The sequence below is a fragment of the Asterias amurensis genome, chromosome 3 (assembly GCF_032118995.1).
Source record: "Asterias amurensis chromosome 3, ASM3211899v1".
In the NCBI taxonomy this organism is placed as follows: domain Eukaryota; kingdom Metazoa; phylum Echinodermata; class Asteroidea; order Forcipulatida; family Asteriidae; genus Asterias; species Asterias amurensis.
Window position 1 is genome coordinate 9,412,978 of NC_092650.1, and position 23,465 is coordinate 9,436,442.

The 23,465-nt window shown below is 38.3% G+C and overlaps 1 protein-coding gene across 1 annotated transcript; it reads right to left on the bottom strand.

The window, feature by feature from the left end:
• Positions 1–56: 56 nt before the first annotated feature.
• On the bottom strand, positions 57–23,363 carry LOC139934717 (nudC domain-containing protein 1-like). The gene is made up of 10 exons (XM_071929094.1): positions 23,257–23,363; positions 15,356–15,520; positions 11,772–11,926; positions 9,833–10,021; positions 8,152–8,353; positions 7,252–7,452; positions 4,266–4,464; positions 3,797–3,941; positions 2,394–2,525; positions 57–2,143 (listed from the first exon to the last, which is right to left on the bottom strand). The coding sequence occupies exons 2-10, from the start codon at positions 15,474–15,476 to the stop codon at positions 1,688–1,690; spliced, it is 1,800 nt and encodes a 599-aa protein (XP_071785195.1). The 5' UTR covers positions 15,477–15,520; positions 23,257–23,363; the 3' UTR covers positions 57–1,687.
• Between the last annotated feature and the right edge of the window lie 102 nt (positions 23,364–23,465).

The window sequence follows — 23,465 nt, forward strand, 5'->3', positions numbered from 1 at the left end:
AGCCAAAAAGTACAATGCGAACGCGATCAGGGTAAAAGCCGTCTCGGTAAAAAGCTGCATCCGGTCCCCCGACCTGCCCTCGAAGCCCCGACCTGCCCTCGAAGCCTTGCTGGTGATCTCGGTCACCCCAGGTTGAAATAAGAGACAGTCTCATCATGGCTCCAGTTTCGGTTCCTAGCTCCACTTTTCCCCGTCTTTCTGCTGCTTATAGGTATTTTCGGTCAGCGGTTCAATAAAATAGCGTCCCTTCCTCTTTAATTTTGGCGCGCAAGAGGTAGTATTATGTAAGCATTGACATGTCCCACGCACACATGTAATTAGTCGACGGAAGCTCCCATAGGATTTGCACTCTCCGTGTCATACACCCAGTCAAAGGTCACAGAGTAGCGCCCTCTTGTGTTTGTCTAGGTAAGTCGTCGGTTAGTTTTCCTGTCGTGTCAGTTAGTTTACCCACGTCCTTAATCCAAGTGCGGACGCTGGTAAGTTTCCCCTTTAGGAATGTTAACCACTGTCTCGGTAAAGCATTAATCCAATGCGAACACGGCTTTAGTCGCCTTGTAAGAAACCACTTTCTTTTTTTTAATGAAAACATGCGGTGAAAAACCTATTGCTAAAGAGCATTATGCCCACATCACACATCACACACAAAATGAAAGCAGTAAACATTGTAATCTTATACTCCATTTTTACCTAGTCCAGTCAGGATACACTTCAAATGAGACCCTTCAACATTATCCATTAAGTTTTTGACAAAAAAAGGCGTGAACAAAATACAAAAACCAAGAGTAAAACCTGTTGTAAACACTAACCCCGCCATTTTGGCCACCAGTCCGCTGCAGACTAGCCTTTATTAGTCAAGGCGCACGCGGCACCCCCAGATGTCAAGCACAACCCCAGATATCACGCTCGAAAAAAGACCAGTGCAGGCGGCGAAGCGCCCTTTAGCAACTCGTTTATCTTATCAGTTATTCATATATATATGCACCTTCTGTGTGTTGCCCTCAGCATGTGAGTTTTAGTGCACCGTTATGTGTGTGGGACATGGGGCGTGCACGCGGCGTGTCATCAGTGGTAATTGTGTCTACTTATTGGCCACTACTGCATTACATTTCTCCCACCAAAATCTGTGGCAAAAAGTAAAGAAAAACATAAGGCCCCAAAACGAGTTGCAAATGGCGCTTCACGGCTTAGCCGCTCACGCTGGTCTTTTTTCGTGCATGACTGCTGGGGGTGCCGTCGCCATGATTAAAGGCTAGCTGCGGACTGACTACATGGCTTTTTCTCCTCGTACAAACAATTCACATGAACTATTGGTCATGTTGGTTTGTACAAAAATCCACTGAAAAATATTGTATACACTTATCAGTACATTGAACATGTATTTCCATCTTTCAGGTTGAAATGTACATAATACTGACTACATATTTTGAACATCAAGGGAAGTTATACCAATGGGAAGTATACCAATGGAAGGATTGATAACACACTGAGAAGCTACCTTACTGTAAACCCATTACTTTGGTCAAAAGACTAAAATTGAAGAAAACCTCACATGATGGTTGTTAGCCAGCGTTGGTGACAAAATTTATTTAAAACAAAATAAAATTTAACATAAATGCAAAAACTGCATTAAATAAATGGAAATCCTAAATACCTGTGGAATTTGAAATGATCCTGTTTTCAGTCCCTATGTCAAAGTGACTCTTATTATGTATAGCTTGGTGGTGGTCAATACATAGACTCTTTCATCAGCACATGCTATACCCAGTATATCATCAATTGACTCCAGACTTATTAATTGCTGCTTTGCAATCTGACCAACAACACGGCCACTCTTCCTATTCCTGAGTGGTGTAGAGATTGGTGTTGGCTGTCGATAAACATAGACATGTCTGGTGCTATCACATATTACTGCATAGGAACAATTAGCAGGACAGCTAGAGTATTTACGATCCATCTTAGAAGCTTGTACATAACCAAGGGCATTATATGTTGCAGTATGATACCATGGGGATGTATGTTCCTTAGTACTCAAATCTGGTTGCCATAGTAATCCATCTACATCATGACGTAAGCAGATACACGGTGGTTTGTTGGGATGAGTCTGTGCATTGAACAGAAACTGATGACTGCTTAAACTCACCTAGAATAAAGCAATCAAATATCCAATAAGCATAATGAGTCCTTGCAAAGTTTTTAAATGAATATTATATTGTGATATAGTTAAGAGGCTTTTTATTTAAACAAAGTGGCGTGCAGAAAATGTAACCTTCATTAAGGTAACTGTACTCTACAAATTACTTTTTACTGAAACGTTTCAGTATAAAATTGTAGTACATAATGCTATCATAACTGTACATCAATGTGTTTTCTATTCCAAACAATAACATTACCCTGTTAGTGACTTGATGAGTATTTCCATCTAGTCTAACCAATGTTGAATATCCCTCTGGTAAAGCATCACATTCTTCTAAGTCGTGAGGTCCGATACCTGACTGTGTACTTCCAGGAACTGGATCAGGATTCTAAATAGAAGCAAAATAATGTACATGTAAGAGAGTACATTACACATGTTACAACTCATGTTTGTACAGTATGTCATGACAGACAATTATGATACATTAAATACATGCAAACCCTACACTTACATGTAAACCTTATGTGAGCGCCTATGTGTACGTATTGTATGCACCATGGGCATTGGTTTAGAGGAGTTTCAAAAGCTGGAGATTATTTATCAAAACATATTGATTGAGGAATGTGTCACACTTGAACCTGATAAAAACTGTGTTCAGACACAGGATGTAAATGGGGTGACATTGATAGCTATATGCAGATGGAGCAACATTTCCAGCATTGAATCTATCAATGCAAGATATCAAGACACTGCTCTAAAATTGATACAAAACTGATTGTTATACCTTGGTAACAAATCATGAATTTTGATTGGTCAAGAACCAATCACTTGATGTGATATAAAAAACGCATCCTTAGCCATGCTAGATGCGTTTTTGTTGACCGGTGTACATTAAATATACTTAGATCGTTCCCACCAGTGTTTGATTTCCAGTGCTTTGTACGATACAGCCACAGGTTCTAGAGAACAGTGAATAACTTTCTTTCTTGAACAATGTTTGTCTGCTTATAAGACTATGCATACTCCGTCGTAATAATGTTTGAAGATGACAACAGAACTTTGAGAATAGGAATAATAATGTTCCCAAGGTATTGGGTACTCATCGGAATGTGTGCGAGTATACAGCACATAGAGTAAAATGAACATATTTCATGAACATATTGGATTTCAAAAATCACATATGACTCTCAGAAAGGAGTACCACTACATTGTTTGATTTACTATACCTCATACATATTCATGACCAAGAGTCGAGTTCTCACTGGTCCATTCAACATCACGTGACAGTTGCTATCTTTACTATCTACCAAGCGCTCATGTGAGTTTCACACACATACTCAACACGCATGACAAATAGAATAGTGCCCGGGCAGCCAGGCATTAGTCTACTTGTGATTAATTTTACGATCTTGGAACTGTTCCCTTGGTGTTGCACACAGGCGCGATCATCGCTCTAGCGACATCCAACATGAACAAACTTATGGTGTCATTTCCCCTTGCTCCAAATAAATATTGTTCCAGTATAGTAAAACATGGGTTCTTTCAGGCGAACAATCGATATGAGCTCCCCTCAGTATCGGAAGTTGACAAACTACCTTGATGTTACTCATGGGAGTTTTGGTTTACAGAGCAAGAAAACAGACTGATCCTAAATCTTACCAATTGTTGTGAAGTTAAGTGTGCAAGTCTTTCATGAATAATCCTAGCTTGGTCTGCATCTACCACATACTGGCCATCTGGATTGCCTTCAACCACTTCAGGCCACATAACTCCCTCTTCACTCTTTGCTAGAGTCACTTCCAATCTACGATTAACAGGCAACATAATTGTGTTCACAAAACTGCGATTGAGCCAATTTTCCTACAGGATTGCAAGTCAACAATTAGAGAATCTAAAGAGTAGCAAAAATATGGGTTCATTGTTTATAGTTGTATTTAGCATGCACACAATTTGAATGTATATAGCTTGTGTTGGCAGACATGTACATGTATCTGTGTGATTGTCACTGTGGTTAGAGGCATTATTTTGAGAACGCAAATTGAGAAAAAAAAAATCTCAGGCCCAAAACCTACTACATGTATTGAGTTATCCGTAGTTTCCTTAAACTTGTAAAAACAGATCGAATTACCTGCCATTTTCAAGTGTCCAAGTACTACACTGTACATCCACCTGCCTATAGAAGGAGCCCAGCAGTAGATCTCTACTGCTATTGATAGCAAGGTGTATAGTCTCGGTCGTGAGTAGAAACTGAACATCAGTTTTTGGTGTTGAAGGAAGCAGGATGAATGTAACAATCACATCCTCGGAAGTTTGAGTCCAAGTAAATACTGAAAAAGGGGTTCAAAGAGTGTTACTACACTGTATTCAACTATTCAACTAATCTCAATAATATATGCAAAAATAAAACTTTCAAAGAGTGTGGGAGCTCTGGTAATAATAATTATGATAACACTCGTTTTTATTTATTTTATTTAACAAAACTAAGTCTAGACAACTGCTCGTCAGATTTTAATGTTGAAGGGCAATTTAAAAAGGTAGAACACTCGTTATCATTAATAGTTTGCTAATCTATCTTTGTATCACTCACGATTTTCTATTCACTTATAATATTCTTATGGTAAATACATTATTTATCGAGGGCTTTTGATCCAAATATTGAAGAAATATCCACAATGCTCCCTCAAGTCATTGTGACAGCCCAAAGACCTTGCATCACAAGAAAACCTTGTACAATACAATTGAATGGAACTATACATTTACCCGGAACTGTCATAAAACATGATACTAATACGTCAGACAAAAGAAAGACTAAATCTCAACTCCTTAAGAGTATGCAGAATTGTCAATAAATCACCATAGTCACACATCACTCTAACAACCTCTATTCTTGTAGATTACAAATATATTGGTTGATAGATGATATGAATGTACATGTACACACAGACCTCCCAACCGTCCCCATTTTCCCAGGACAATCCCAGTTTTCTGAGTTTTGAAGACCCTCTAAATCAGGATGGTCTCGATTTCCCAACTTTCCCAATTTTAATATTAAAAACTTACCAAATTACTGTAGAACAACTGAGAACAAGTCAAGTGGTGTCTCAGAGTCAAAAAATGGTTCCTTGTTGCAATAAATGAGGGATATGCTGGTAAAATCTTAATGTTTTAAAGTTCGTAAAATGGTTTGACAAGTCTTGATTTGCGCTATATTTAAAGGCAGGGGACACTATTGGTAATTACTCAAAATAATTATTAGCATAAAACCTTTCTTGGTGACCAGTAATAGGGAGAGGTTGACGGTATAAAACATGAGAAAAGGCACCCTCTGAAGTGCCATAGTTTCCGAGAAAGAAGTAATTTTCCACGAATTTGATTTTGAGACCTCAGATTTAGAACTTGAGTACTCAAAACCAACCATCTAAATACACACACCTTCGTGTGACAAGGGTGTTTTTTCTTTCATTCATATCTTGCAAGTTCGATGACTGATTGAGCTAAAATTTTCAAAGGTTTCTTATTTTATGCATATGTTGAGATACACCAACTATGAAGGCTAGTCTTTGACAATTACCAATAGTGTCCACTGCCTATAATGTGGCCGCGATCGCGCGTGAAATTTAACATATTCACCAGTCCTTTTATTTGCCGTCAAATAACCGTCTACTCGCTTGTGCTGTCAACTCGACCACTATGCAGATAGCATGTATGGACTAGTCTTGACCCAAGACGTCAGCGTTCAATAAACATTAAGTGCAGTACATAATACATAATGTATGCAGTAAGGATCATTGACGCCTTGGGCCAAGACTATTCCAAACGCAGGAAAGGGCAATCTGTTGTCGATGTTATATATAATAAAGCCCTGTTGAAAATGCTGGATGGCAACTGATTGCTTTGTATCTTAGAGATAATTTTTTAATGAGAAAAAAACAAAACAAAATTATTCTAAATGTAATCTAAAACTTACTAAATATTCTCTTTAATCCAATACTTTGTAGTTTTATGCCTCTTTTGTGAATTTTAAATGTATATTGGAGGAGTTGACAGCGAGTTCACGGACCAAGCGAGTTGACGGCGAGTTGGCGGTGAGTAGTTGGACCCTGTTTCCCAATGTTAGTTGCTGACCGATCATAAACCACAAATATTTTATTGGAAAAGGAGTTTTTTATACAACTGATCCTCAAATTACGAAACCATAAAAAGGGTTGTTGACAAAAAAAAAGTATTACCAAGGGCAGAAACTAGCGAGTAAAATCATAAAACAATGAAAAGGAAAAAAAAATACTAATTTTTGGTTTTTACCCATATACACCGATGTGTGTAGCACTGTATACTCAGTACTTTCCCGAGTCCTGTGAAAAAAAAAATTCACAGGCATTTTTACTCGAGTGGGATTCGAACCCACGACCTTTGCAATTCTAGAGCAGTGTCATACCAACTAGACCACCGAGATTGCCCGGTAGCTAGAGGCAGTTCGAATCCTATGTTTTAGCAGCGGGTACTGCAAACGATTTAATAGATGTCAAATTTGCATCGGGGATAAAGAATATTAATTTTTGGTTTTTACCCATATACACCGATGATGTGTGTAGCACTGTATACTCAGTACTTTCCCGAGTCCTGTGAAAAAAAATTCACAGGCATTTTTACTCGGGTGGGATTCGAACCCACGACCTTTGCAATTCTAGAGCAGTGTCATACCAACTAGACCACCGAGATTGCCCGGTAGCTAGAGGCAGTTCGAATCCTATCCTTTTTTTCACAGGACTCGGGAAAGTACTGAGTATACAGTGCTACACACATCGGTGTATATGGGTAAAAACCAAAATTTAATATTCTTTATCCCCGATGCAAATTTGACATCTATTAAAAAAAAATACGTTTTGAAAATCATTTTCATTAATGTTACAAGTAGGATAGTAAAAAAAAGTTGCAGGCGACCCAAAGTTTTACCCCCAAAATAGTAAAGTATGCAGTTTCTGATGTTCATCTACTGTGACAAAAAAAGGTCTGTCCAGATTTGTCTCTAGTTCTGGGAAATGAATGTTGGCAGGTCTGTACACGTGACAAAAACATAAATTCTTGGCCTTGCAGGATAGCATTGATAAACCTACATGGATGTGCAGTATCTGGTTTTGCTGATAAATCTTCTGCTTTTGTTTCTTCTGTTGTAGTACGGTCAGAATCATTAATGACTTCATATTCTGATTCACTTGCAATTAACAAGGCTTGACCTCTTTGTTCAATAGCAGCATAAAATGGTGCAAGTTGGCTCCTCAGTCTCCTTTTACGACTTACTCCAAATGATGTGCTCTCTGAAAATAATAGGGAAAAAAATATGCAATCAAGGCAGCAACATCATCGACTTCAACAGTTTCCCCATTTTAAAGCCATTATACACTTTCGGTACAGAAAACAAAAGTTCACAGATTTACAAATAATTTACAGGGTTTACAGAAGGTAATGGTGAAAGACTTCTTTTGAAATATTGTTCCATGAAATGCTTTACTTTTTGAGAAAACATTAAAACAACACAAATTCTCGTTAGCGAGAATTACGGATATATTTTAAACACATGTCATGACACGGCGAAACGCGCGGAAACGAGAATGGGCTTTCCCCGTTATTTTCTCCCGACTCTGATGACCGATTGAACCTAAATTTTCACAGGTTTGTTATTTTCTATATAAGTTGTGATACACGAAGTGTGGGACTTGGACAATACTGTTTACCGAAAGTGTATAATGGCTTTAAAGTCATAAAATAAACCAACAATTAGGTAATTTAGAATGAGAAAAATATAACAAGATTTTAGTTTTGGTTGTACGAACAGCCTATCTTCAATTTGCCAACCATTCATTTAGGAACAGAGTGCTGGAATGGTGCCAACAATAAGTGCTCAGCTGTTTTGTACACAGTATGACCTAGATATTGTCGAGTTGTCTTTAACAGCCAAATGCATTGGTTTATAACACTAAGTTTCGTATGGAGTGAAAAACACAGATAATTCATACCATTGGGTTTTGTGATGGTAACCCAATCTAGGAAGGCAGTAAAATGACTAGGCGTAGTCGATTGAGATTCTTCTGCTGATTCTTCTTCAATACATAAGAGTAGACAATCAACCGATATACAAGGCGCTGATGAGGACTGAACCATGGAGTGTAGTATAACAAATGGCTTATAGAAACCACATACTTCCTCTCTGAAAAGGGTCTGTAAAATGACAAAGCTTGATCAATATTAATATTGGCCCAATTTATTAACTACATCCATGTAAAAACTATTGTCTTCATAAAGCTAAACAATAAAAATTTATCTCAGTTAAATAGTTACAGGGTCATTTACATATTAGTTCATGTATGTATTTTAAATTAAAGAAACAAATTAATGACCAACTCTTAAAAAAACTTATTGCACAGTTACTACTTATAGTTGCAAAAGGACTGACATTTTTATATTGGAGGAGTAAATAACTGTTCTTACAGTGTACGTTTAATAGAAGCTTTGTCTAAGGGCATTAAGAGGTTTCACTTTTCTAGCCTAAGATTTTCTTTAAAATAAAGTGAATTATAACACCTCTTGCTTGTTCTGTATTCTTGTTGGCTGAAACATGGTCACGTGGGGTGAAGTATCATAATCTTGTGATCGGCCGCACGTATTTTGCGGGAATCGGCCACCAGTCTTTTAAAATAGTACATGTTACAGTGCCCTCTCTTGACGTAAACCGTGAACTGCAACTTTTTTTTCAAAGTTTCTTTTCTTATTTCACATTTAAGACCGAGAAGTGTTATAAAACACATATTGACTGGCTTAATTCGGTGACTAGTGTACATTGTGCGTCTATTCCCCCTCGGGCCTGTGAATAACCAGAAAAAGGACCTATTTCCCTCGGCCTTTGGCAAAATAGGTCCCTCTTCTGGTCACCCAAAGTCCCTTGGGGGAATAGACGTACACTAGTTCCCTCATTGCCATTCAATACATGTATGTGTATACTACATGTATTACCTGCTATGGTTGAACTGCTGCACAATATCCATTCCCACAATCCCAGTTGCCAATAAGTAAAGAGAACCGTGGAGGAAGGAATAGAAGGAGCTCCAACGAACCGCAAAACCGCAGAGTAACTGACAATGCCCCCGTCTAACTAGTGGAAAAAGATAGGAGACCTCCAGCTGGACGGCCGATTAACAAGCAGGATTAGATTTCTTTGTACAGAACGTGCGGTACCGCTGCTCTGCACCGTTGCCTTTGTGTAAAGTTGAATCATTGGAGACAAGAATTGTGAATACACACGTTTTCATTTACCATTTGTGGTGTTTCACTGAAACATCATGGAATATTTTTTCATTTTTTGTGACTTTCCGGTCACTAGCAGCGGTTCAAAATTTGGGTATAAGCACACGAGGGTGGTTGGTATTCAATTGTGTTTTTCGATTTGGTGAGCACAAGTGTACACAATTTTTATCAGGTCTCAAAAAAGTTGTTTTTCTGTATTATATCCATACGACATACGACACCATGGTTGAGTGAAGAACCAAGTGCGCAAACTCACATAGGCCAGGTCGCCCCTTGTCTGTATAAGGTATGTGGGTGATTACGAGGTGTTGTTAAACGACTGCGGTACCGCACGTTCGACTTTTGATGTCACTTCGTTCGAGCTCCTTCTATTTCTTCCTCCATGAGAGAACTAACCTTCCATGGTTGAACTGCTGCACAATCTCTATTCCCAGTTGCCAATAAGTAAAGAGAGCCTGTCCCATCTGATAAAACACACAGGTCTGGTGAAGGGAAGTTTAGAGTCACATTGTGCCTTGGTTTATTACACCTTTCACTTCTGTCGGTCACCTCAAACACCTCATTACCAGGTTCCAGTTGTGACTCCTTAGTAAGATCAAGACAAAAATGTGTATTCATGAACGACGAACACTTAAATGTACACTGTCTACATGTAGTGTCTACTGAAAGACACTGGAGACTTTTGGTAATTGTCATAGACCAGTCTTCTCACTTGGTGTAGCTCAACATATGTTCAAATTAACAAACCTGTGAAAATTTGAACTCAATTGGTCGTCGAAGATACAAGATAATAATGGAAGAAAAAATACCCTTGTCAAATCAAGTTGCATGCTTTCAGATGAAATGAAAATCAAATTCTTAGGTCTCGAAATCAAATTCAAACATTTTGAGAGAAATAACTTGTTTCCCAAAAACGACAACACCTCAGAGGAAGCCTTTCACACAATGTTTTATACTATCAACATCTCACCATTGCTTGTTACCAAGTAAGGTTTTATGCTAACAATTTTTAAGCACTTACCAAAGAACCCATTGCCTTTAAGTAACCTAAAACTTTTAACCAAGGTAACCCTAACTAAATTTGATTGATTGTAACAGTTCTAAGAAAAAATTAATAAATATCATTGACATGTGCATTGTGTTAGTAAAATTATTCACATAATCTGTTCACATAAATTGTTCACAAATCTTTCATACTGATGTGATTGTTAAAATGACCATATAACAGAAGGAAATGGTCGGTGAATCACAAACACAACAGATCGTACTTTGATTTGGATGTTTGATTTTTATTTTGAACCTTTGAATCCACCACGGATCCACAATATAAGCATGAATTGATGCACAATCCACCATATAAGCATGGATTTATGCACAATCCACCATGTAAGCATTAATTGATGCACAATCCACCATACATGTATAAGCTTGAATTGATGCACAATATACATGTAAGTTATCACACAAGCGCGAGTGGAATACGGAAAAATATAGCGCTTCTGTGTCCCACATCCAACGAGGCCGAAGGCCGAGTTGTATATGGGACGCAGACGCGCTATATTTTCCGTATTTCCACGAGCGCGCGTGTGATAACGTATTTATCTTCAAGTAAACTTGGCGCGTGACCATAGAACACACAAGACGCATGGTAGTGATATTAGCCGTGCAATATAGGTTTTTATCACCACTCCATTCTGCGAATCTGATTGGAGGATTAGCGCGTACTTGAAGATAATATAAGTTATCACACAAGCGCGAGTGGAATACAGAAAAATATAGCGCTTCTGCATCCCATATCCAACGAGGCTTATACATGTATGGTGTATTGTACAAAAAATGGATTGGTGTACAATACACCATACATGTATAAGCATGAATTGATGCACAATCCACCATATTAAGCATGGATTGATGCACAATCCACCATATAAGCTTGAATTGATGCACAATCCACCATATAAGCTTGAATTGATGCACAATCCACCATATTAAGCATGAATTGATGCACAATCCACCATATACATGTAAGCTTGAATTGATGCACAATCCACCATATGTAAGCTTGAATTGATGCACAATCCACCATAAAGCATAAATTGATGCAATATACACATTAAGCATGGATTGATGCACAATCCACCATAATGTAAGCATGGATTGATGCACAATAAACAATATAAGTGCTCATGAATTAATGCACAATCCACCATAAAGCATGGATTGATGCACAATCCACCATATAAGCATGTATATATTGATGCACAATCCACCATATAAGCATGTATTGATGCATGATCCACCATAAAAGCATTGATTGATGCAAAATTTGACTTACCAATATGATTCTGTGTTGAATAACCTTCCATTGTTGGTTGACATAGTATACACAGTTATTATGCCATTGGTCTAGAATTAAATGGTTATGTATACCAAATGCTTTCACATGCTGCAATGTGTACTGGTCACCACGCAGTTTCACTTCATCAATACCTGTCAAACGTATGTGGAAAACAGAAAGGATTGGTTGGTTTCCAAGCTTGAACACTGTCTACGAGACATTTGCACATGGAAGAAAGAAAACCAGCTTGTGCTCAATGATGACAAGATGGAGGTATTCCATGTAGCATCACGCTTCAAGCCTTCCCAAGAACTTGCTCCGATCTTCTTGGGTAGCTGCCACGCCAAACCATCCCCCTCCCTGTGTGACCTAGAGGACATCTTCTTGTTTTACATGTATTAGAGCGAGATTGTAGAAGAAAACCCTAAGTGCACGTCCTAGGGTGTCTTAACCTAGACAGACAAGGAATACATGACTGTGGGTCTCAAAGGTATTTGGCAGCAGGTACAGTGTACTCAAACCTGGGGCCAAGGGCGTCGATGGGGGACATGTGTCCCCCCCCCCCACTTTTCAGACTGGGGGGGGGGGGGCAGCATATCAGATGTCCCCCCCCCCCCCACTTTTTGATGGAAAAAATGCAACAAAGTATAAAATATACATAATTTTCTTGATATTATTACAATGTTTGTTCAAATAAAAGAATTACGGGCAAACGGTGAAATGTCTTCTTCAATTTCATCTTTATTCTGATCAGTGTCTGATGGACCACGCTCAGGATGGTATTTGGGGGCCTATTTCCGTTTCTTTAGTACAGACAATAGACGATATGTTTCGGTACACGATGCATCCGGAAGTTTGTGTGTGCACGCGCGTGCAAAATGTTTTCACTTTTTATTTTACAATCACACAAGGCACATAATTCAGTAAAATCAATAGGAGCAGTTTGGGCTCAGTTGTCAAAGAAGCAAAATTGATATCAACCACTGGCCAAATCACAAAACACTTGGGACGAGTTAAGTTCTGTGTCCTAGTGCTACTCCGCAAAGTCTTACTCAGCTTGCCCACTGTTCAGATGAAGGAAACCCATGCATATATCAGATCATGTCTGAATTTTATAAAAGCCATCCAATTGAAGCAAGCGGAGGCCCATGTCCCTCCAAAACAAGCCCCTCCATTTTTTGGACGAGTTATGGTTAGTTGCTCCTAAATCAAACGATTGGTAAGACAATGAGATAGGGGGAGCCCTCCTTTATCATTATCCCAAAGTTGGACCAAGCGAAGATGGATCCGGCGCGGGCAACCAATACAATGGTGGATCTGGCTTGTGAGTATGGATTTAACTTAGCAGGGGGTATCTCTTTCGCCCATACTTCCGATAGGCAGCTTTTAGCAAATAAGGCATTTACAAGGAACAATCCCAACAATCGGCTAAAACTGTACTTCTCCAAATCTTCAGACCGCAGTGATCATGGTTTGAGAGCCCATGGGGGCAGGGCTGGGGTTGCCAGCACTCTGAGGATGTTTAGGAGCGTCGAAACAGCAAATTATGAGCAAATGTAAGTGGGCAGTACATCAGACATTTAAACATTACACGGAGTGGAACGGGTAATGAGACGCATGTACTGGCACAGTTCAGATGCTTTGGGATTCAATTAATGCAGAGGGAAGAGACCAGGTGGGTTGAAACACATTAGGGGCGATTGTAAGTCTACAACTCTATTAATGTAGATACGGATGTGACCCGGGTTAATAATATGGCGAGGAAACGGCTTTTACTTTTTGTCAGAAGATTCTATATTTGTCACCGACATCAATTCTGTAATAGAGAGGAATAAAACGACATGTTTACTGGTTGAGTCTTCTACTGTGAGTGTCTCATATTTACAAAGGTAAGTAACATTTTAAAGGAAAACAATATTTAAAGGTTGGGGGTCTCCGGCCATTAGCGTTGTACAGTAAAACAATACTTTTCAATTTGGCGTCTCCCGCCATTGGCTATATATACAGGAAAACAGTATTATTATTATTATTATTATTATTATTTATTCGGCCACGATTTCAACAAACAGTACAAGATACAGTATTACCGCACTAAAGAAATATAACAGTATAAGAAACAATGAGTGTAAACTTAATACGCCTAGAACAATTGTAAACCAATGATTGAATGAGACAGAGCACTGGCAATCAAGCAAGACAATTATAGAAACAGACAGGACAAGCCAATTCTAAGATGGCCAGGATTAATAACAGAGAACCTAACCACTGTGACTCGAAAGCCTCTCAATCCAATCTTAAAATGGGAATAGAATCTTTAACAAACATTTAAAAACAGTGAAGATAAACTTTGGAAAATAATAAATATGAAGAAAAAAATAAATATGTTTGTGTTAAGAAAAACATATTTACATGTACATGTAGCAAGAATATTTGGAAGTGCACATTTGAGTTTGAAAAACCTGACCTGAAACAATGTACAAATGAGGAAATAAAAAAAATAGAAATTATGAAAAGGGCTAATCTTGAACAAAGGATAAATTAAAAACAATTTGGAAAAACTCTACAGGTTCTGGAAGTGCTGACACAGGTATCTTTTAAAACAATTGTATGAATCGAGGGTGAGGGAGTTGCAGATATTTGTTGGCAGACCGCACCAAACATGAGGGAAAGAATGAACTGTAGAAGCCTAAGCCCTAGAAGAATGCAGTGATGCAAATAGTTTACTATCTGCCTTAGCCCATATTTTCTAAAATACATAATATTGTAGAATTTGAAGAGAAGGTGAAATTTGCTAATTCTAACATCTTTATTTGAAAGAATCTTAAATGAACCAGTATTTATTGTATTTCTGTTGGAAACTGGAAGGAAAATATTTCACCTTAGTTATCTAGCCGTCTTGCAAAGTTTAGTTTCCTACATGTATGCAATTGATAGCCTATTACTTGATATACTTGTCATAATAATAGCAATAGCAATAGCAATAGCAATAGCAATAGCAATAGCAATAGCAATAGCAATAGCAATAGCAATAGCAATAGCAATAGCAATAGCAATAGCAATAGCAATAGCAATAGCAATAGCAATAGCAATAGCAATAGCAATAGCAATAGCAATAGCAATAGCAATAGCAATAGCAATAGCAATAGCAATAGCAATAGCAATAGCAATAGCAATAGCAATAGCAATAGCAATAGCAATAGCAATAGCAATAGCAATAGCAATAGCAATAGCAATAGCAATAGCAATAGCAATAGCAATAGCAATAGCAATAGCAATAGCAATAGCAATAGCAATAGCAATACATGTAGCAATAGCAATAGCAATAGCAATAGCAATAGCAATAGCAATAGCAATAGCAATAGCAATAGCAATAGCAATAGCAATAGCAATAGCAATAGCAATAGCAATAGCAATAGTATTAGTAATAATAATAATAATAATAATAATAACAACAATAATAATAAGTACTTCAGGAGACGTTCTTATCAGGTGGAGATAATCAGCCGCCACATTTATAACTACATGTTCTCCGTCATCTCAACTAAACAAATAACTTAGTGTTTTGATTGAGTGTTACTCACCAGATATGACATTAACTGAATAAGTTGGCAATGTGTCCAGTGATAACTTATAACCATCAAAATGTGGATCTAATAGTTGCCGATCAGCTTGCAATGATTCTGTGCACATATTCCCTGCCATTACTGTTTCTTTAAGAGGGTATGGAGTCAAAATCACAACAGATCCTGAAATATAAAAAACATGGTGATTTATTAAATGACAATAATTATTCCCGTCATTCCTACATGTAGGTGTGAACAGTCAAGGCTTTAACTTAAGTTGCGTAGTTGACCCGATAGTTTCTAGTTTAGGAAAATTCAATCTGAAAACCAGAATCCAGAAACAATCATTGAACTTTGAGAGTGTCTTTTGGATTGGAAAATGCATTATGTATGACTTTTTTTATTTCTGAAATAGGTAAGGGGGAATGAAGATTTTTGGTTTAGAAGGGGGAGCAGGGAAAATTTTAACAAACCACAAAGTACACGTTCGGTGATGAATGGACTAGAATAAATTGGCTATTGCTGCAACGGTTTGAATACACTGATCTGTTGGTGTTAAGACTGCTGGTTGTATATAAAAGCACAGGTGAATGGGCCTGTAGATGTATGGTGGTCTTTAACGTAGACATATTATTTATTACGTTTATCAACATTTATTCGTCTGTGGCAGTTAATCAAACAATTTATTTTTTCAATTTCACTTCAATTATTTTAATTTTTTCCCATATTGGCACGCCATAGAATCCCATAGCAACCACGTCATGTGATCTATCTAGTGACTGGCAGAGAAGGAAACTCAATCTAGCAGATGATAAGTTTGTTTTGAATTTTCGAGGTTGGATGGTTTTTTTTTGACTCATTTAATTGTTGGTATAATAATAATGCACTGGTGATTTATACCAAAAATTCATCATGTTATAAACGTTTGAGCAACCTACGACTAGAAACTTTATTCTCAGCAAAAATGAAAGCATGGACCGTGAGTAAACAGCAGAGCTTCTGTCACCGGTGGATCTCGCACAGTCTCGCGATAAATAGGAATAAAAGTTTGGGGACGAAAACATATGAGGGTCGATATCGTTCGACCCTAACCTACTCCTGAAACTATGAGGTTCGTTCCACTATCGCCACCACGATAGCGGAATCCAACCTCATATAAACTTCTCACAAAAAGTAAGGAAACTTTTTTCAATCCAGTATATTTGTTATTATTTACTACTCTCTTTATGTATGGTATATATCATTGCAAAGCTGAACCGTTCCTCTTCAAAATGATACCACAATTGCAATGATTACATGTTGCTGGACTTGACCACGTTAATGAGAATGAGACAAAGTGACAAATCAAATGTGCCAAAATTAGCAATTTTGTGTTACCGTGTGAACAATCAAATTGACACTGTAATTAAAACAAGCAAGTAATCCACTTTATCGAGACAAGAAGTTTGGTATAGAGCAAGATAACTTACTGATCTTGATACACTTTATTGGTACAAGAAGTTCAGTAACGAGTGGATGATCCGAAGGCGTTGACGACAGCCTGGCACCTTCTTCTCATGCTGCACAAAAGTCTTGTGATGCGCTGATGATGAGGGATGGTGTTCCATTCTTCATTAAGGAACCTGGTTAGGTCAGCCACAGTTGATGGGTTGGTGGTTCTGGCGCGGACATCGAGGCCAAGCTGGTCCCACAGATGTTCCATGGGATTCAGGTCTGGACTGTTAGCGGGCCAATCCATCTGGTGCACCCCAACATTGTTCAGGTAGTCAGTCACCAGTCGGGCTCGATGGGGGCAAGCGTTGTCATCTTGAAAGATGGCATTTTGGTCCAAGAGTCTGCAAGTTTGGGACTGCAATTGGCTGTAGAATATCGTCCTGCAAATACCCATCAAACAAGGTGTTTTTCAAGGGTTGAGGGTTAATTGTGTCTGATGAGCTCACTGGTGCAAATCTTTGTGTAAACCATTAATGGTTCTGAAAAGCTTGATCGGTTTGATTATTGAGCATTACCTATTGACCATTTAGCACAGACAACGGTAATTTTGGCACATTTGATTTGTGACTTTGCCTCATTGTTATTCGTGTAGCCAAGTTCAGAAACATATCAAGAGGAACAGTTCAGCTTTGCATTGATATATACCATATACAAAGAGAGTAATAAATAATAACAAATATACTGGATTGAAAAAAGTTTCCTTACTTTTTGTGAGCAGTTTAGTTCTAGGATAGGAGTAACCCTAACCTAATTTGAAACAGAAGATTAAATCTTGATCTTGATAATGATTGATCAGCTCTTTACTACATGTACTAGGAACAACACTCAATGAGGTCAGGTCAGGAGGGAGGAACTCCTAGTCGATTTTATGCGTACCTATGAGTGAACGTCGAAACATAATGGGGCTAGTGATGCTGGTTGTTAAACACCCTGGAAACTATTGGTAATTGTCAAAGACCAGTCTTCTCACTTGGTGTATCTCAACATATATACATTAAATAATAACCTGTGGAAATTGGTTGTTGAACATGTTGAAGTTGCGAGATAATGATGAAAGGAAAAAAACACCCTTGTCACACAAAGTTGTGTGCGTTTAGATGATTGATTTCGAGACCTCAAATTCTAAAACACGAGGTCTCAAAATCAAATTTGCGGAAAATTACTTCTTTCTCGAAAACTATGTCATGCTAATAATTATTTTGAGTAAATACCAATTGTGTCCACTGCCTTCAAGTAGGGATGTGAGTTCGAGTCTTTTGCAGTATTGGGAAAGTATGACTTATGAGAGGCGTTGGTTGCAGAGGAAGGGATTCTAAGGGTGAGTGGGTTGTGATTTTTAGTGATGACAGCTGTGGGGTCTCTTAGCTTGAAGTTTAGATGTTCTTCCAGACCAAGTTGTAGGCCTACATGATGATTTTGTGCATTGTGAAAAGTCTCTGGCTGGTTTAAGGTGCTGTGTTGAAGTATCGTAGGGTCATATGTTATCGACCCTCATATGTTTTTGTCCCCAAACTCTGATTCCGCTTTACCCGAGACTGTGCAAGCTCCATCAGTGAAAGCTCTGCCAGTCTGCTGTTTACTCACAGTCCATACTTTCGTTAGTGCTGAGAATAAAGTTTCCAGTCGTCGTCAGGCTTAATCGTGCCATGGAGGTAGCCTGAGAATAAAGTTTCCTGTTGTAGGTTATGCTCAAACATTTATAAACATGATAAAATGATTAACTTTTGGTCTATCCCCACAACTTGGGACAGTCATTACTATAGTTGGGACTGTTGGGCCCAACTAGAGTAATGACTGTCCACAGGCACCAATGACTGTCCCACAGATCTACACATGTACAGTCAAGACCCAAAAGCTAGATACACCTGTACATGTTGGTCATCACTTCAATCTTCCTAATCAGTAATCACTCCATTTCTGGCATGATTTTACAGGGCATAGAGGCACTAGGCAACCACAGAGAGACTGTGCGTTTGAGTAGGGAGAAACTTTGGATTAGACGCCTCCAGACCATTCAACCCCTCGGTCTAATCATCAAAGAAGGAAACGACTAATAAACCTTTTGTTTTGCCGACTCCTTTGTCCCCATAGCCTTCCAGCCTGAGCCTCATTCACTAATTAATTACTTTTTTACCCCACCTCCACACCTTTGATGTTGTCCTTTATGTTTCTATCCTCTTGCTTGTGGTCAAGCCAGTCCCTTCCCTTCACCTGCCCCTTTTTGTCCCCCTATTCATTCTTTACCCCCTGCTTTTTTCTGTACGCTTTCTACCCCATTCATGTATTTCCACTTAACTGCTTATGTTTCAATTAGTTACATGTACCTGTTCATGTTTGTTGTGTTGTCATTTAGCCTTCGAGAAAGACTCTGCTAGGGTCGAAACGTCAGGCCATTAACTATTTTTTGCATTTATACTCTCGGTCCATTTGGTTGGTAAGTTGTTTGCAACAGCTAATTCTATTTTCTCAGATAAAATATCATAAAATAAATGTGGTCTATCCCCACTACAGTTGGGACAGTCATTACTACTAAGTTGGGACTAGGGTCTCAACTAGAGTAAGGACTGTCCCATCTATGAGGAGACCATCCCTACCACTCAGCTACTAAAATACTATCATTCCAGGCCTACATGTATATCCCCACTACACTGAGTTGGGACAGTCAAACCATTGGTACAGTTGGGACACGGCAGTCAATTCTGCGTGGCTGATCAAGTCTACACAGTCCCGACAGTACAGTAATCCATGCACGGTATCCTGATCCTGTTGAGCTCTATGTGAAATCCCAACTACAGTTGGGACGCCCCCAACTTTAACATTCAAATTGGGACCAGTCCCAACTATGTAGATAATGGAAGATAAAAACTGGAAGATAAATTCAGAATAACACGCACTTGTGGAATACAAAAAAATATAGGGTGTCTGCGTCCCATATAAGGGCTCTAGAAGCAAGGCTGGCAAATATAGACCCGTTAGTCTCACCTGCATTCCCTGTAAGATTTTGGAAACTATAACAGGTGAAGGAATGTTAGAGCACGCAAATAATCAAAATATTTTCGAAGATTGTCGGCATGGTTTTATGCAAGGCAAGTCATGCCTTACCAATCTACTGTAGACTTTTGAAGACATCACAAACAGTCTGGACGAAGGTGATGCTTTTTTTGATGTAAAATGATTATTTACCGGTATCTACAATGTCAAATGTGGCCAGTAATAGTTGTAATGCCAGTTGCAGCCAATAAAGGAAGGTCTCAATTTGAGATCATCCTTTATTGGCTGTTTAACGATTGGAACAGTCTCCCACACAAAGTAGTTAATCAGTCTCCCACACAAAGTAGTTAATCAGTCTCCCACACAAAGTAGTTAATCCGTAGTGGGTAATAGAATACAGGGCCACTCCACTTAATCCACACTACATGAATGCAATCAGGGTAGTGTTAGGGTGAATGTCTGTCACTTCGTACTAGTGCTGGGCGAATAGTGAAATTTTGTTATTCGGATACCGCTGGCCAAATATCCGAAATTAACCGGATATTCGAATATTTTTTTCGCCGCTAGAGGGCGCTATTTAAAAAATAATTATTAAAAAAATAAAAGAAAGGGCGCTGTTTGTTTGTGAATGAGATCTTATGGGCGGATTGATATTAGTTTCAGACAGTGTCACTCGGTTCATTCATAAAAATGACCGGATCTAATTTAAAGATGGCGATTTGCTTTTTCTTCTGATCGTGATTGACTCAACGTGAAGGAAAACTTATGTAATCTTTGACCAAAATACGTCAGAAAGGTCATTGTTTTAACTCTTCACGGAGGTGAGCATAGTTAAATACTTAATTAATGCTATTTTATGCTGTCTTAATAGAAGTTTCATAAGGAATTCAGACAAAACATTCATGTCAGTTGTCGCCCGACGTCCGCGGATATTCGGATATTAAAGAATATCCGGTTGCTTGGTCGTAATTACAGAATTATCCGGTTTATAAATAGCTATTCGCGCCCTATGCGGATATCCGGTTAAGAAAAAAAAGGCATTCGCGGTTACGGATAGGAAAACCTATTCGCCATTAACCGGATATTCGAATAATTCGCCCAGGCCTACTTCGTACCCAAGTCACTTGTACCCAAGTCACTTTGTACCCAAGTCACTTCGTACCCAAGTCACTTTGTACCCAAGTCACTTCGTACCCAAGTCACTTTGTACCCAAGTCACTTTGTACCCAAGTCACTTCTTAGCCAAGTCAATGAATTGGTTACGGTTGTTGAGACCATGGAGTTGAAACGAAGGACACAATTGAAACGAACCCTCAGGGTTTTTTTTTTTCAAACCAAAAGTGGGGATCGTTTTTGTTATTAGCACGGTTTATCAGTAAATAAAACATTCACTTTTTAGTAGAGTTAAAAAAACAAAAAACGTATTAGTTTACGGAGGAAAAGCTCGTGTAAAATATGCCCTCAATGCGTGCCATTCTCCGTCTGACAAGTAAAAACGGAGCCCAAGGATCCATGAGATAATACCGTCAAAGTGAAGAACATTGATTCACCAATAATAATAATAACTGGACACTTTACTTTTACAGGAACATTTATTCTGATCTTCCTGCAAGTTGTTTTTAATTACCTTGAAATATAATCAATGTCGATGTCCACATGAAAGAAAATAATGAAGGCTGGCCACTTCTGCCACGGTCAGACAATTGGAGTACAAAGTGACTTGGGTACAAAGTGACTTGGGTATGACAATTTGGGTACGAAGTGACTTGGGTACGAAGTGACTTGGGTACGAAGTGACTAGGGTTAGGGTTAGGCCTAGGGTTACACTTTTAGGGAGCCGTGTGTGGCTCTGTATTTAGTATTCTTTAGTTATGCCGTTGTCAACATTCAAGAAAGAGCTTGATGCCTATTGGAAGCGAAATTCACAAAGGCATAAGCCTAAACAATGCCCTTTCAATTGCCACCCTCTTGCCTTCTCTTCTCTCCCATCAATCGTAAGTAACTGTAAAAAAGTACGTGTAACCATGAATTCTACCTCCATGGTGTAACTGTAAGTAAGAATGAAAAAGTGGTGGCGCCATACATCGTAGCGCCATACGTTATCGACCCTCATATGTTTTTGGTCCCAAACTTTGATTCCCGTTTACCGCGAAGTTGTGCAAGCTGCATCGGTGACAGAAGCTATGCAGTTTACTCACGGTCTGTATTTTCATCAGGCTTAATCATGCTGAGAATAAAGTTTCCTGTCGTTGGTTATGCTCAAACATTTATAAAATGATTGATTTTTGGTACTAATCACTAGTGCATTGTTATGGCAACATTCAAATGAGTCGAAGAAACATCATCCAACCTCGAAAGTTCAAAACAAAATTACTATCTGCTAGGTTGAGTTTCATTCTGCTTTTGTCACTAGAATAGATGGATCATGTGAGGTGGTTACTATTTGGGATTCTATGGTGTGCAAATGTGGGGAAAACATTAAAATATTTTAAAAGCGAAAATGACAACAATTTTTATTTATTTACTGCATAACTGTTATAAATTCCGATAAGCGTAATAAATATTAAGTCTACATTAAAGAGAAAATATCATAGATTGGTTTCTTATCTCCTGAAACAAAACATTACTGGTCTGAAATGGGGAAACATGGATTGTTATGAAGTGTGAGTGCATCAAGGGGGGTGGGTGTTTTTACTTTCATGCCTTATGATATCTCTGGATTCTAATAGTAGCCATAATGCCTTAGGACAAAAATGTAATTAAATTTGTTAAGTACTAGTGAATAATATTTTTGATTTATTTTGCACGCCACTCTAGCTTCTGAATACTCAATAAAATACCAACCAATGAAAGGTGTGAAAACATATGACGTTGGTCCAATGTCGTGCATGCATTTTATAAGCACTGTTAGTGTTAATGGCGGACTGTCTCTCGCAACGCAAAAACCAAAACTTTAAAAATTTCAACACACCATGAAGTGAAAGTATTATTTGTAAAAAATTGGATAGATGATTTTGAAAAAAAATATTTAGTTTTTGAATGTGAACAATTTTCCTGTTATCCTACTGAAAACACGTGACACCAGGATTAGGATAGTAATAGTATCTATTCTTATTTACCTCAATGAGATTTCCATTTTTGTAAAAATGAGTGAAAAAGTGGTGGCGCCATATGGAAAGTTATCCAAAATTTCAACACACCATGAAGTGAAAGTGTTATTGTTAACAAATTAGGTAGATGATTCGAAAAAAAATATAGTTTTTGATTAAGAACAATTTTCCTGTTAGTGTTATCGTACTGAAAACACATGACACCAGGTTACGGAAACTTTTCCAAATTAGGTCTTATTATTGTGATTTACTCAGTTTTAATTTTGTGGTTTCAACTTCGAATAAAACTAGGCTATGTCTTTCTAAACCAATATTGCAACATACCTTATTTCTGCTGGGGTTAATGCAACAATTACAATGACTACATGTAAGTGCTAGTGTCGGCAAACCACGCAATGACATGCATGACGGACAAGTCACGCAAGTTACAGTTAAACAACCGGCGCCAATGTGTGTGTGTAGTACGACGTCGTGTGTAATACCAGACTATTGAGGGCGCACTTTTCTAAATTAAGCATTCGATACCGCGCATT

What these genes read in the sequence shown, in the direction of transcription:
- LOC139934717 (XM_071929094.1), bottom strand. Translation starts at nt 15,476, where the DNA reads ATGGCAGGGAATATGTGCACAGAATCATTGCAAGCTGATCGGCAACTA. An exon ending in CAGCAGTTCAACCATGGAAG is followed by an intron (nt 8,354 to 9,832) that starts GTTAGTTCTCTC and finishes GTCATTTTACAG; the next exon opens with ACCCTTTTCAGAGAGGAAGT. An exon ending in CTCATCAAGTCACTAACAGG is followed by an intron (nt 2,144 to 2,393) that starts GTAATGTTATTG and finishes GCTTTATTCTAG; the next exon opens with GTGAGTTTAAGCAGTCATCA.